The sequence below is a fragment of the Amblyraja radiata genome, chromosome 32, assembly GCF_010909765.2.
Source record: "Amblyraja radiata isolate CabotCenter1 chromosome 32, sAmbRad1.1.pri, whole genome shotgun sequence".
Taxonomy (NCBI): domain Eukaryota; kingdom Metazoa; phylum Chordata; class Chondrichthyes; order Rajiformes; family Rajidae; genus Amblyraja; species Amblyraja radiata.
This window is the reverse complement of record NC_045987.1, coordinates 22,006,195-22,022,009: the sequence shown is the minus strand read 5'-3', so window position 1 is coordinate 22,022,009 and position 15,815 is coordinate 22,006,195. Positions and strand designations below refer to the sequence as shown.

At 41.7% G+C, this 15,815-nt stretch overlaps 1 protein-coding gene across 4 annotated transcripts in view; it reads left to right on the top strand.

The window, feature by feature from the left end:
* The window catches only part of golga1 (golgin A1), a 69,855-nt gene that overhangs the window by 24,485 nt on the left and 29,555 nt on the right, over nt 1-15,815 (top strand). Inside the window, exons 4-10 of one of the 4 annotated variants that reach the window (XM_033048619.1) lie at nt 2,064-2,138; nt 3,072-3,169; nt 4,179-4,211; nt 7,993-8,121; nt 9,666-9,835; nt 11,699-11,810; nt 15,667-15,792. In XM_033048619.1, the coding sequence (XP_032904510.1) occupies nt 2,064-2,138; nt 3,072-3,169; nt 4,179-4,211; nt 7,993-8,121; nt 9,666-9,835; nt 11,699-11,810; nt 15,667-15,792 (743 nt within the window). The remainder of the gene's footprint in view (nt 1-2,063; nt 2,139-3,071; nt 3,170-4,178; nt 4,212-7,992; nt 8,122-9,665; nt 9,836-11,698; nt 11,811-15,666; nt 15,793-15,815) is intronic. The other 3 variants (XM_033048622.1, XM_033048621.1, XM_033048620.1) reach the window with 3 other exon arrangements.

The window sequence follows — 15,815 nt, the reverse complement described above, 5'->3', positions numbered from 1 at the left end:
CAAACATAATAGTGACATTTAAGAAACTTTTGGATAAGCACATGAATATGCAGGGCATGGAAGGATATGGATATGTGCAGGTGTCTAATTGCTGGTCTTGGCATCATGTTTGGCACAGACATTGTTGACCATTGGGCCTGTTCATGTGCTGTACTGTTCTATGTTCTATGAAAAAGAACAACACCAGTAGTCTTGGTCTTCCAAGTCCCAAAGTTGGAAATGCAGAGCAATGAAGAACCCGGGCAGTGGTTGTGTGCAGGGGCCCACACGGCAAACTCTGTGCCAATGCTCCTAACTCTGGGTGCTGATGCTGAAGAAGGTCTTTGTGAACGACCTTGCTTCAAGTGCTTTGTTGTCTTGTTCAAGTGCTTTGTACCCATTCATCTCACCCTTTTAAAAAGATATGTCGTGTGTAGTAATTGAGACAATTATGCTTTGTTCAGAGCTAATGAAAAAGCAGTAAGATTATTACACCATTAAGTTGCTCGAAAGGGAGGCAAGGTTATCTTGGCTAGATTAGTTTAATTTAGTTTAGAGATACAACGCAGATACAGGTCCTTTGGTCCACCGAGTCCGTGCTGACCAGCGATCACCGTTACAATAGCACACACCACACACGAGGGACAATATACAATTTTTACCAAAACCAATTAACCTACAAACCTGTATGTCTTTAGAGTGTGGGCAGAAACCAGAGCACCCGAGGAAAACCCACATGGTCACAGGGAGAACGTACAAACTACGTAAAGACAGCACCCGTAGTCAGGATCGACCTCGGGTCTCTACCACTGTAAGGTAGCAACTCTACAGCTGCGCTACCACGTCGCCCGATTCTTCTTCATAAATGGGAGTATGGGAGGGAGGCGGTAGTGGTTGGAATTATATGTGGCTCAAAGGATGATGGTAGTGATTGTTGGAGAATAATCTAGCCCCAGAACATTGAAGCAGAATCCTAGGCCAGCAGTGTTCAGGTGTGTCGTCAGTGGATATCCTTCCAACAAAGATAGTGATGCTCAGCTCCAACTGCAATGCCTCAGGTAAAGAGGTATCCCGTGCAGCAAGACATCGGCGATATTCAGGTTTGGACCAAAAAGTATCAAGTAATCTTTGGTCCAGACATGTGCAAAGGAATGAGCATGTGCGTCATGGATTCCTATTGACTTGTTCAGATGTTGCCATGATATCAAGAGCAGTTACTCTCACCTCTTTTGACCACATTGACCAAGGCTACAATGAGGTCTGGAGCTCAGTGGTTCTGGCAGTGACACCCTCAATCACTTTGGTAACGGTTGAGAGTGGACAGATGGGATTTGCTCTGTTTTTGTGGACAGGGCACACACCTGGCAGTTTTCCACTTTGTGGGGCACATGCGTGTGTTGTGTCTGTTCTGGAATAACTTGTCTGGCAGCTGCAGACTGAAATATGGTTTCTAGATGTAGAAACTAGGAGCGGCAGATGCTGGTTTACAAAAAAAGACGCAAAATGCTGGAGTAGCTCAGTGGGTCAGGCAGCATCTGGAGAACATGGATAGATGACGTTTCAGTTCGGAAACCTCCTTCAGACAGAAATATGGTTTCTGTTGGATTGATAGAAGAAAAAAATATTTTAATCCACTGTTGTGAGGATATTGTCATATCTGGCTAAATCCATATCAAATTTACCATGTTTTCCGAAGGTTTAATACAGTATTACAAGTTCAAACAATGACTACTGGTATAAAAATCTGAAACGAGATGTTACACATAGATTGCAGTCAGTGTGTTTCTTCTAGTCGTGCATTTGTTTCAGCTCATTTAACTTTGTAAACCCAGCAGGCTCCAACATATGCTCAACCATTTACTTTCCCTGGTATGCTGTGTTTGTTAATTGGAAAGTTGATCTTTCTGTTTACCATTAACATGTTAAGGGGAGGCCATCAAAAAAAGGCATCTTCTCCTTAACAGCAATGATTTTCTGTTGGAGAAAATCATTTCTGCCCTCCACTCATGAATATCCTGTGTTTTTGTTTTCTTTGTTTGCTTGTTTTGATCTCCTGGCCTGCGTCCCTTCTCCCCTCACACAAGATTATGCCGAGCAGCTGCGAAATTTGCAGAAGACGAAAGAGAAGCTTGAAATTGCCTTAGAGAAACATCAGGATTGTACGTACATTACATTTATTGTTTCTGTGTGATTTATTCAATTGCTTAGTTTTTCAGATGCTAATCTGTTTCTTTCTGCCATGAGTGATAAAATAAAGCCAAAACATTTAGAAATTACCTTTTCACGTCTTTAAATACTATAAAAACAATTTAATTGTACAAAACTGGAAGAACATTTGCAAAATGTAGTAGCTTTGACAATCTGCTTATCTGCCCATTCTGATCATGGTGGTTTGGCATCGGCTTAGCAGGTGATGGGGTGGGAGATTGCAACCTTCACGTGGTCCCTGTTTCAACGAATGCAATCAACCTGGCGTGCACAATCAAATAAGATCAAATAGAACAAGTTGTCCTCCAACTTTAGGCTGTGCATTCCATACGTAAGAAGAAGAAGCAGGTGATGCTTGCGATTTCCACTCATCAGAACCCTGATTCCTGCGCTTCATCCCTACTCCCTTGGGTCCTAGTTCCCACACTCCCTTCTCCTATTCCCCTGGTTCTCTGCTCCCTTCCTGCTCTCCTGGGCTCCAGTTCCCACACTCCCTTCTATTCCCCTGGTTCCCTGCTCCCTTTCTACTCCCCTGGGTCCCAGTTCTCTTATTCTCTGATCACTCTCTGGAACTGCAGTTTCCACACTTTCTTAAAACTTAACAGTTCAAAAATGTAATATTGTTTTAAAATATGAATTAAAAGCATGTTGAAGTATTAATGTAAAAACATCAGATAGACTGGTAAAGTGGTTAATTCAGCATCACCAAAGTTGTGAGAATGCTGGATTAATGGATTCTTACTGTGCTTTGCATTGAAAATATGTTGCTCAGTTTTAATTGCTTTCAAGTAAGTAGTTAATTTTTAAATACATTCTATGCTGTGGAATTTTGTTTTACTGCCTGGTGGTAATATGGAATATTTTGTATTTCAAATTTCAAATAGCCTCAATGAGGAAGCTACAGGAACAGAACGAGGCATATCATGCCAACAGGGCTAAAATGGCAGAGACAATGGCTCTGGCCTTGGAAGAGAAGGATCAGGTAACTTAATTCTAATATTGCAAATTCCATTCAGCCTTATGCATGGCCACAGTGGGTGTATTTTCGGCTACTCTAACAATATAACAATAACACGATAGATAATTCTACTTTCCTGTCAAAGGGAATTTTCTTAGTGCATCACTTTAACCTTCTCACTGAGCAACATCTCATTGTACATCTAAAAGTGCATCAACTTCTTTGATCTTTAAACAAAACACATCAGTGGCTTGATAAGTGTTCTAAACTAATATATCTTTTTAACTCCGCCATCCGCTCCAGCAAGCTATCTACTTTCAGTGGTGATATTGGGACTGTGGCCAACCTGTGCTTTCATGCACCATGGATGACAATATATATGTTTTCTATCTTTAAACTGCTTGCGGGAGCTGAAGAAGAAATGTCTAGGTGACAATGTTCATGACAATCAGGAGATTCCTTTACATTTTTAACATTAATTTTAAGTCTTGAGTTTTCTTTTGAACAGGGCAGCACACTGGCACATCTGTTAGAGCCTCTGCCTCACAGCGCCAGAGACCTAGGTTCAATCCTGACCTCGGGTGCTGTCTGTGTGGCATTGGTATGTTCTTCCTTTGACCACGTGGGTTTTCTTCTGGAGTTCTGGTTTTCTTCCACATCCCAAAGATGTGGGGGTTTGTAGGTTAACTGGCTTCTGTAAATTACCCCTGATGTGTTGAGGAATGGATGAGAAAGTGGCATGAGAACATGGTACAGAACTACCATGTACCTCATTGGAGACCCTTGGACTATCCTTAAAGGATGGCACGGTGGCTCAAAGCTGCTGCCTTACAGGTTCGAACCTAACTAGGGGTGCTGTTTGTATGGAATCTCCCATACTCCAAAGACATGTAGGATTGTAGGTTAATTGGCTTCTGTAAATTGTAGTGTTAGTGTACGGGGTGATCGGTGCGGACTTGGTGGGCCTAATGGTCTGTTTCTATGCTGTATCCAAAGTCTAAAGTTTTCATTTAGAAATTATTTTTATTTTCAGGAATGGACGGTGACATTTTCTACTCTTGAAAAGGTAATGGATTTTCCCAAATTTTTTATAGTTTTATCTATGTTATGAAATGTCCAATTAAATTAAAATGACAACATAACTGGTTGAAACTGTAATGTTCACAATTTGTAGGAAGGAATTGCAGATGCTTGTTTAAACGGAAGATAGACACAAATAGCTGGGGTAACTCAGCGGATCAGACAGCACCGAGTCAGAAGAAGGGTCTCGACCTGAAACGTCACCTATTATTTTTCTCCAGAGATGCTGCCTGACCCGCTGAGTTACTCCAGCTTATTGTGTCTCTTTTATGTTTAAGATTTGCTGTTTTTGTGGCAAGCTAGGATCTGTTGTCAGCATCTGTCAGGAAATAGTGGGCATTCACTTTATGCTCAGCATGTTCCTCTCTCAATGCTTGAATGAGCAGTTAAGTTATGTTTGCCTTTTCACTTCCCTTTTCATCAGAACAGTGAAAATAGATAAAAACAAGTAAGTTGCAGAGAACTGGGAAGGGGAAAAGGGAACAAAGTGGAAAGTTGGTGATAGGATTGAGAGGAGAATGAATGTCAGACATCATGGTGGTGGAAGCAGGTGAATAACAAAATGTCAGTTGAGGGAAGGTATAAATAGGAGAAGACAGATAAAGCCTTTGATTCCACGTGGTAGGCTGCTCTGGAAGGTTAGCTGGGATCCAGAGAGAGCAACCAAACTGTATACATTCATTGAAGGAAGCAGAGGGTGGTGGTGGAAGGATGTTTTTTGGACTGTAGGCCTGTTACGAGTGGTGTCCTCGGCGATGGGTGTTGGGCCCATTGCTGTTTGTGGTTTATATCAATGATTTGGAAGAGAATGCACAAGGCATGATTCGTAACCTTTACAGATTACACCAAAGTGAGTGGCAGAATTAGGACATTCAGCCCATCACGTCTACTCCGCCATTCAATCATGGCTGATCTATTTTTCTCTCTCAACCCTCTTCCTCCCATAACCTTTGACGTCCTCAAGAATCTATGCATCTCTTAAAAATACCCAATATCATGACCTCCACAGCCTTGTGGAAAAGAATTCCACAGATTCAACATGCTCTGGCAAAAGAAATTCCTCCTTATCTCCATTCTAAAGGTACAACCTTTTTTATGCTGAGCCTGTGCTCTCTAGTTCTACATTCTCCCATTACTGGAAATATCCTTTTTACGTCCACTCTATATAGGCCTTTCATTAGCTGGTAGATTTCAATGATATCCCCCCCCCCCTCATTATTCTCAACTCCAGCGAGTACAGTTCCTAACAGCGAGTATCATAGATAGTGAAGATGGATATCAAAAATTACCACAGGCTTTTGATCAGCTGGGCAAGTGTACTGAGGAATGGTTAATGGTTAATAGAGTTTAAAGCAGATGTGTGAGATGTTGTATTTTGGGAAGTTGAACCAGGGCAGGACCTTCACATTCAATGGTAGGCCCTGGGGAGTGTTATAAAACAGAGGGATTTCGGAATACAAGTACATACTCCCCTGAAAGTGGCATCACAGGTAGATAGTGTGGTCAAAAAGGCTTTTGGTACATTGGCCATCATTAGTCAGGGTATTGATGTATAGAAGTTGAGACATAAGGTAACAATTGTACAAGGCGTTGGTGAGGCCAGATCTGCAATACTGTATTCAGTTTTGGTCACCAGGAAGGATGTCTTCAAGCTGGAAAGAGTGCAGAGAAGCTTTACAAGGAAGTTACGAGGACTTGAGAGGTCTGAGCTATAGGGAGGGGTTGGGCAGGCTGGGACTTTATTCCATGGAGCGCAGGAGGCTGAGCTTATAGTGGTCTATAAAATCATGAAGAAATTAATAGGGTGAATGCACAGAGTCTTTTACCCAGTATGGGGGGGAATCAAAAACTAGAAAACATATGTTTAAGGTGAGAGTGATAAGATTTAATACAAACCTGAGGTGAAACATTTTCACTCAGAAAATGTGGGTATATGGAATGATCTGCCAGAGGAGGTGGTTCAAGCAGATACTATATCAGCATTTAAAAGACATTTGTACAGGTGTAGAGGGGTATAGTCCAAACGCAGGCATATGGGACTAGCTTAGATGGAGCATCTTGGTCGGCACAGACGAGTTGGGCTGATGGCCCTGTTACCGTTCTGTATGACTCCATGTCTTAAAACTGAAATTACCAAAGGAGGTGTCAGGGGTTATGGGGAGAAGGCAGATGAATGGGGTTAGGAGGGAGAGATAGATCAGTCATGATTGAATGGCAGAGTAGACTTGATGGGCTGAATGGCTTAATTCTTTTCCTATCACTTATGAACCTATGAGAATGGCATGGTTGCGCAGCAGTAGAGTTGCTGCATTACTGTGCCAGAGACCAGGGTTCAATCCTGACTACGGGTGCTGTCTCTATGTAGTTTGTATGTTCTCCCCGTGACTAGCGTGTGGTTTCCCTAGGTGCTCCAGTGTAGTCCTACATTCCAAAGACGTACAGGTTTGTAAGTTAATTGTCTTTGATCAAATTGTAAAGTGTCACTAGTGTGAGTGGAGTAGTGTAAGTGTGTGGAGATTGCTGGTCGGCGTGGACTCGGTGGGTCGAAGGGCCCGTTTCCGTGCTGTATCTCTGAACTAAACTAAAAGGAGAGAGGAAATCTGGGAATGTGAACAGCGAGGCAGGAAGGACTTGTTAAATTGCGATAAAACTCTCAGCAGCATCCATTAATTTTCACGAATTGGAGACATATTGAGCGTTATGTTCTGGCAGGAAATTCTCACCTGGTGACATGTTGGGGCCTAGTTCTGGCATGTGCAGCTGTGATACCTGTTGGTTATCCTTCACTGGACTGAGTGTTATCAGGCAGTGCTACTATAGAATTATTATACCCGAATCTGTGTTCCTCTGAGGTACACATATGTACAGTTTTCAACAGGAGATACTCTATTATGGGTTAAAAGGCTAATGGGGCCAGGCATGGTGCTTCCACATCCTTCTAAGGTGAAATTAACTAACACCTTATCTAAATCATCAAACCTACTTTAGTCACATTGATTGTGAATGCTGAGTGATATACCAGTTGGCACCTTTGCGGGATATCTTTTAGATGGATATCTGGCAAAGCCCAGATCATTCTGTCACATGATTATATGACAATTCAATTGTGTTAGGTAATGATCCAAGTATTACCTTTGTGATTAGCTTGCTGGATCACTGCAGTTCGGAGATAACTGTGCAACAGGGGTCACCAGAGAGAAAAATCCAGGTCAAATCTGATAAGAATAGGATCTTCTTTCAGGTCTGTGCATCAAAAGATCATAGGCCCATAAGATAGAGAGATACAGGACAGAAACATGTCCCTCGGTCCACTGAGTCTGGTGCCGACCATCAGCCACCCATTTACACCAATCCTACATTTATCCCACATTCTCATCAACTCCCCCCAGATTCTGCCTCTCACTAGGTACAGTAACCTATTTACAGTAACCTATTAACCTACTAACCCATGTCTTTGGGATGGAGGAGAAAACATGGAGGAGACTCGTGCTGTCCACGCAGACAGCACCTGGAGTCAGGAGGGTCTGTGCGGCTGTGAGACGGTGCTCAATTAGTTGCGCCACTGTGCTGCCCTGTTGTATGTTGAGTTACAGTCTGTAAACAATACCCATCCTGATATCAGCCAATCCATGCACGGTCTTTGTAAAAAAAAAAATGGCTTTTAGGATTGTCTGATAGCATTGACCTTTTTATGTATAATTGCATGAATAAAACAGCATTCATTTTTTTTTTAATAGTCTTCTTTTGTTGTTTAATACATTTCTTAGGAGAAGACAGCATTTGAGAACCAGCTGAAGCAGATGAAGAATGAGAATTTGAATCTGTTTCAGAAACGAGATGAACAGGATGAACTGGATGGATTTCAGCAGCAGGAACTTGCCAAAGTCAAACATATGGTATATGAAATAAATATTCTTGCAAACTTCCACTTTTTGGAAGACTTCATTGTGGACTTACGTTGTACTGATAGGACTTGGAAGCAGACAGTCTTTTGGAATAATTAATTTCACCCTTCAAACCAGATTTTAACAGTGGGTGGGACGTATTGCTAACAGGTTAGCAGTGTTAGCTGTAGCCCACGGGCCTGTGGAAACATCCCTCTAAATGCAGAAATTAATTTGCATCTAACTTTCTGCTCTTTTTTATTTCAGTGAGAAAGATGGTTTGTTAATCCCTGTAGCTAATACCTACTAATTCAGGCATCATTCTGATCATCTCCACTCCACCCTTTCCAAAGCGTCCATAGCCTTTCTAGAATGGGGTGATCAGAACTGCACATAATACTTCAAATGAAGGCCTATAGTATGCTTGCTTTCGTTGGTCAGGGCAATGAGTATAAGAGCCGGGAAGTCATATAAAGCTGAATCATGACTTCCCGACTCTTATACTCATTGCCCTGACCTATGTAAGCAAGCATATATAGGCCTTCATTACTATTCTGTCTACTTGTGTTGCCACTTTAACGGAGTTATGGACTTGGGCCCCAAGATCCCTCCGTATATCAATGCTGTTCAGTCATGCCATTAACTGTATTTCCCCTTACGGTTGACCTCCCAAACACCTCACACTTGCTCAGATTAAACTCCACCTGCCATTTCTTCACCCATTTCTGTAACTGATCTATGTCCCACTGTAACCTTTGACAAGCATCCTCACACTCCACGACACCAGAAATCTTGTTGTCATCTGCAAACTTACTAACTAACCAACCCGTTCTGAACTTTGATCAACGACTCCCACATATCAGATGTGGACAGACCTAATAACAACTGCTCCCAGTGTACCCTTTCCTGCTCCTGCCTAATAACGGTGTAGTTTGCCTTGTTCCAATTTAGTACCTTCTCGCAAGGTCTAGCCTTCTCCCAATTCAAAACAATCTTAAAACTTATGCGCTGTGATCACTATCGACTATCACCATCGACAAAATGCTCTTCCACTGTAACATTACTCACCTGGCCAGGCTCATTTCCCAACAGAAGATCCAGTATGTTCCCTTCTCGGGTTGGACTGTCCACATACTGTTTCAAGAAACCCTCTTGGTGACACCTCACAAATTCTGCCCTGTCTAAATCTTTGGCCCTGAACAAGATCGAGAGCCAGGCCCAATAATGGGGAAATTAAAGTCACCCACTAAGACAAGCATGTTGATTTGTCATTTTTCGGAAAAAGTTTTCTCTATTAGGATAAACTAGTTTCAGCTAAAGGATTGCAATCAGTTGAATAAACATGACGCACGAGGAATTATAGATGTGAATCTCCCTCTTACTTTTCTAGAAAGGAGCACTCATAATTCTGTTGATGTCTGATAGTTTGGGGAATTACCACAATCTCAGACTTATCGATTAAAAGTATAAGTAGTAAAGTATGTTGTAATCTTGTGAACTTAATCTTGCATTAAAACGTTCTTTGTGGTTAGAGCTAAAACTTATCTATTTTATAGCTCCTGCAAAAAGAAGAAATGTTATCAACAGTTGAAAGAGAACTTGAAGAACAGAAAACAGAACTAGATCAAACCAAAGAGGAGCTGAAAGTCTCCAAACAGAAACTTTCAAACCTAAACCAAAGGCTGCAGCAGTTAGCGACTTTAACCGAAGACATGACCAAGGAAAGGTAAAACAATTTGGAGGAAATGTCATTAATCATATTATGAAATATTTCTTTCTTCCATAAATTGTACAAATTTGATTGATTCAAAATGAACCTGATACTTCTGATCATACTTATTCTAATTGAACGTGAAGTACACCTGTAATATTACCTCCAAATTATCAGGGCGTTGAGGATGACTGAGAAAATCTTCTCCCTTGTTCTCTGGGTAAATCAACATGTCGACCGGGGACAACAACCCATATTACTATTATTCGGAATTATTATTACGTGAACTTTGTTAGTCCGGCAAAACGTATAATCCGCCAAGGCTCTGGAACCAAGGGCATCGGAATATCGTTGGTGTAGTTAGTTGTAGTAAGTAACTTACTTGTAGTAATACTGTTCATCGGGAGTTCTCTACATAAAACAGGATCTTGAAGAACTTCAGGGGTATATAAAAAAATATCTTTGGTTTTGCAAATTGAAAATATATTTGAGAAACTAGGATATGGAAGTGGGCCTCAGCTTTACATTAATGGATGCAAATTCAAGGTCTGCAATTCTGTGCCCAAATTTCCAACATGCGCTCTTAGTTTCCTATTTGGTGAAGTCTTCTCCATTGTGTATTATCTTTAGTTCTGTTTACACGTTGTCCACCTTTCTATATCATCAGTGTTACCAGTAATTTCATATAGCCAAAAGCGGCTTGAAGCAATATATAACAGGACATGCCGATGTGGGCAGTCGTTTTCTGAATAAAATTGAAACATTTTCTCCGTTTTCTATGATTGCGGTTTTATTCAATTTGTTGAGACAGAAGTGTATATATAGCATTTATCAGAAAAAAGTGAAGTAATATCTTATCACATTAATTTTGTTCTCGATCATTGGAATACCAGTACTATATTAGAGAACTTCTTTATTTGCAGTACCAGTTTCTATGATCAAACAAGCAATCCCTCTTTAGACATCTCATTCTCAACTTCTTCTTTCTCCTGTTGCTTTTTTAAACTTACCTCTTTGTGGTCATATCTCAAAATATCACACAATGTGGATTGGTGTCCAATGTTATCTGATGACTGCTATTAAATTCCTTAGCGTCCTTTGCTGTAAAGACAAGTTATTGTAAATGTCCTATGCTGAGAAGCAGGAGTGTTGTTGCAATTTTTTTTAAAGTGGGAAGTTTCTATCCAATATGTATTGGATGATGGGATGCCTCTGACCAAGTTTCCAGCATTCTTACACATAAACTATGATAATTCCAAAGTAAAGGAATAGGGAACTTTCATTTACAGCTGATCTTTCATGACATCAGAATGTTCCAAAGTGTTTCAAAATAAATTAATTACTAGTGAAGTATATTTACTGGTACTCTTAAATACTATGATGTAATATAGGAAAAGAGTACGACTGGTACTCTGAAATACTATGGTGTAATATGGGAAAATGGAACAGCCAGGTTATGCTTAACAAAGTCTTACAATGGATTGTGTGCTAGCTGACAGCAAAGTGGAAGGATAATTATTGAACCATACATTGGGACAGCTTCAGGGCTTAGTTTTTAAATTCAAGGAGCAGTCTGGGCTATTATTTATTATCTTGCAAAAATGTAATCTCTGCCATTGCAGCAACCCATCAGTTGCAAACTGAACAGAACTACATGCTCTAGTTTTTGTTTCTACTTTATTTAAACAAACTTTAAGCATCCACAATGTACTTTGCAGTAAGCATGAGCTTAAAGTTATTTTGTGTGAAATGATGCCAAGTGCTGTTAGACCAAAAGAACACAAAACTCTTATTAATTTCTTATACATTTTTGTGAGCAATTCTTTGTTTCGTAACTTTGAAAAAAGTTCCTGTTGATTTTATTTTCTTATCACACAGAGAGGAACTGGTGGCAACAAAAAGAAGTGCAGAAGGGAAAATAACTGAATTGGAACAGAGGGCTCAGGAATTACAAGATGTGACCCAGCGATTCTCAGCTGATTTACAAAAGGTATTGCATTGGGTATAATGCATGTTGTGGTTGTATAAAACTGGTCAGGCCAGATTTGGCGTATATGTGCAGTTCTGGTCGCCACATTACAGGAAGGATATGGAGGCTTTGGAGAGAGTGCAGAAGCATTTCAGCAGGCTGTTTCTCCTTATTGGGGAATATTAGCTATTAGGAGAAGTTGAACAAATATGAATTGTTTTCTCTGAGGCTCAGGGAATACCTGATAGAAGTTGATGAAATTATGAGAGGCATAGATAGGGTAGATAGTCAGAGTCATCTTCACTGGGTGAAAATGTCATATATTTGAGGGTGTACCTTTAAAGTGAGAGAAGGGAAGTTTAAAGGAGAAGTGCGAGGCACATTTGTTTTGTACACAAATAGTGAAATGGGATGGGCCAACGAGATGGTGGTAGATGCAAATATGATAGTGACGTGTAAAAGGCATTTAGACAGTCACAAGAACAGGCAGAGAATGGAAGGATATGGATCATGTGCAGACAGATGGGGTTGGTTTAATCTGGCATTAAGTTCAATGTAGAGATCTTGGGCCGAAGGGCCTGTTCTTGTGCTGTACCATTCTGTGCTATATTTTACGGTATAGTAGTTTAATGCACTGTTTCAAATAGAACAAAATCATTCATCAGCAGAATTGCATTTTTATGAAACTTTTGAAAACAAATTATTTACATTCATGTTTTACTTCCAGCCAAATAGCATCTTAATTTCTTTGCTTGCTTGAACTTTAGATTTATCACAAAACTAGTAAATATGCCTGTGTAAAATTCTGTGATAAAACCTGTGGCATGCAGCAATAGAAAACATAAATTTTATAGAAAACATAAATTCTTATTCTATCAACATATTTCATGGCTAAAGCAAAAACAATTCCCATACTTAGATCCTAAATTTGAGTTAAATATATTATTTCTCATTCTATAGCAACTGCATGTCCTAATAATAAAAAAAATAATTGTACAGGGCAGCTCATATAGACAATAAATAGTAAATACCGAGTTGTGATTAGTACAAACTAATGAAAATTCTCTTTCGTAGCATCAATCTGCCCGTTTAAAAAAAATCCTATCCATGTACCTATCCAAATGTCTTTTAGTTGTTATAGTACCTGCCCTAACTATCTCCGTTTAAAAAAATGTGTAAGAAAATTAACCTCTCAAATCAAGCTGCCACTTTGTAAGACATTGGTTAATTTAATTGTTTTCTGAAAGGTTGCTGAAGTAGATCATTGTTGAAGCATAGTGAGTTGACATTGGTGTCATAATGGAATGGGCAATAGTCCAAACAGAACATTTCCTGGCATGTGGATGTATGATCTAAAGAAGTTCCTTGTTAGATAAAATGCTCTTATTTAATTCTGACCATGAAAAACAAAGTGGGCGGCACGGTGATTTAGCGGTAGAGCTACTGCCTGACATTGCCATTCAATCCTGGCTACGGGTGCTGTCTGTACGGAGTTTGTACGTTCTCCCCGTCATCTGCGAGGGTTTTCTCCCACGCTCCAATGTAAAATTGTCCCTAGTGTGTCTAGGGTAGTGTTAATGTGCAGCGATCGCTGGCCGGTATGGACTCAGTGGGCCGAAGAGCCTGTTTCTGCCCTGTATCTTTAAACTAAACCAAGAATTCACATGAAAATATTTTGTTAATTTGTCAAGTTGTCCTGCACAGATTTGCATGCAACTTATGCCAGATTGACCTATCAAGCAATTCTTTACACACAACACAGAGTGTGTTACTAGGCTATTCAATAAGAGATATGGCAACTGAGACTAATCTGTTTTTTTATCCCCAGGGGTGTGCATTTTGTACAGAGGATTAATGAACTGCTTAGCGGAGTTGGTCCTCACCCTCAACAACTTTACATTTGACTCCTCCCATTTCCTCCAAACACAAGGCGTAGCTATGGGCACACGCATGGGCCCCAGCTACGCCTGCCTCTTTGTCGGGTACGTTGAACAATCCTTGTTCAATACGTACCAGGGCCCCATCCCCGACCTCTATCTCCGTTACATTGACGACTGCTTTGGGGCCACCTCCTGCACCTACACACAACTGACTGACTTCATCCACTTCACCACCAACTTCCATCCGGCACTCCAATACACCTGGACCATTTACGACACTTCCCTACCATTCCTTGACCTCACCATCTCCATCGCAGGCGACAGACTCCTGACCGACATACATTACAAACCCACTGACTCACATGGCTATCTGGACTACACGTCTTCCCACCCTGCCCCCTGTAAAGACTCCATCCCCTACTCCCAATTCCTCCGCCTACGCCGCATCTGTTCCCAGGATGAGACATTCCATACCAGGGCATCGGAAATGTCCTCGTTCTTCAGGGAACGGGAATTCCCCTCCGCCACCATAGATGAAGCTCACACCAGGGTCTCATCCATACCCTGTAACACTGCTCTCTCTCCCCATCCCCGCACTCGCAACAAGGGCAGAGTACCTCTGGTTCTCACCTTTCACCCCACCAGCCGGCAAATACAACACATAATCCTCCGCCATTTCCGCCACCTCCAACGTGACCCCACCACTCGCCACATCTTCCCATCCCCCCCATGTCTGCCTACCGCAAAGACCGCTCCCTCTGCAACTCCCTCGTCAATTCTTCCCTTCCCTCCCGCACCACCCCCTCCCCGGGCACTTTCCGTTGCAACCGCAAGAAATGCAACACCTGTCCCTTCACCTCCCCCCTCGACTCCATTCAAGGACCCAAGCAATCGTTCCAGGTGCGACAAAAGTTCACCTGTATCTCCTCCAACCTCATCTACTGCATCCGCTGCTCTAGATGTCAGCTGATTTACATCGGGGAGACTAAGCGGAGGTTGGGCGATCGTTTCGCCGAACACCTCCGCTCAGTCCGCAATAACCAACCTGACCTCCCGGTGGCTCAGCACTTCAACTCCCCCTCCCATTCCCAATCTGACCTCTCTGTCCTGGGTCTCCTCCATTGCCAGAGTGAGCAACAGCGGAAATTGGAGGAACAGCACCTCATATTCCGCCTGGGGACCTTGCGTCCGGATGGCATTAACATTGAATTCTCCCAATTTTGCTAGCCCTTGCTGTCTCCTCCCCTTCCTTAACCCTCTAGCTGTCTCCTCCCACCCTCCCATCCGCCCGCCCTCGGGCTCCTCCTCCTCCCCCTTTTCCTTCCTTCTCCCCCCCACCCCCCATCAGTCTGAAGAAGGGTTTCGGCCCGAAACTTCACCTATTTCCTTCGCTCCATAGATGCTGCTGCACCCGCTGAGTTTCTCCAGCAATTTTGTGTACCTTTAATGAACTGCAGTTGGATTTCAGGCCTGCCAATCTTAAGTACATAAATGTTGCATTAATTGACTTATTCAATTAATTGACATGCTTTGTGTACCACCGTGATTTCCTAAAGAGACCAATTCTAAAATTCTTATTTCCAACATGTCAGGGATAAATTAACACCACACCGGGAAGTTGCCCTACAAATCAAGCACCATCCTGATTTGAAAATAGATCGCCTTTCCCGCACTGTGACTGGGTCAAAATCCAGGAACTCTCTACTTAACAGCATTGTGTGTGTGTGTGTATCCACATCTGAGGGACTGCAGCGGTTCAAGAAGTTAGCTCACCACCCAACAAAGGACGGGTTATTAAATGCTGGCTCAGCCTGCTAAACCCACATCCCTTGAATGAAAGAAAGGAAACTCTCATTAACGCTTTAAATAACAGTGTAAGGGAGGAAAACAGTGCTGCGTACGTTGTGATTCACAGGTGTATCTAATTAACATTTTCAGTGACATTAATGAATCTGCAGTTAGCTTCTCATTGCAACCCTGTTATTCTTTGTAAATAGGCATCTGTGGAAACCGAGGAGAAGAGAAGAGTTATTGAGCACCTACAGGCAAAAGTATTTTCTCTGGAAAAAAGGTTCGAGGGAAATTACTCTGAGGATGAGCATGTACAAGAGCTGCTTAAAGAGGTACAGATTCACACAACGGCAAC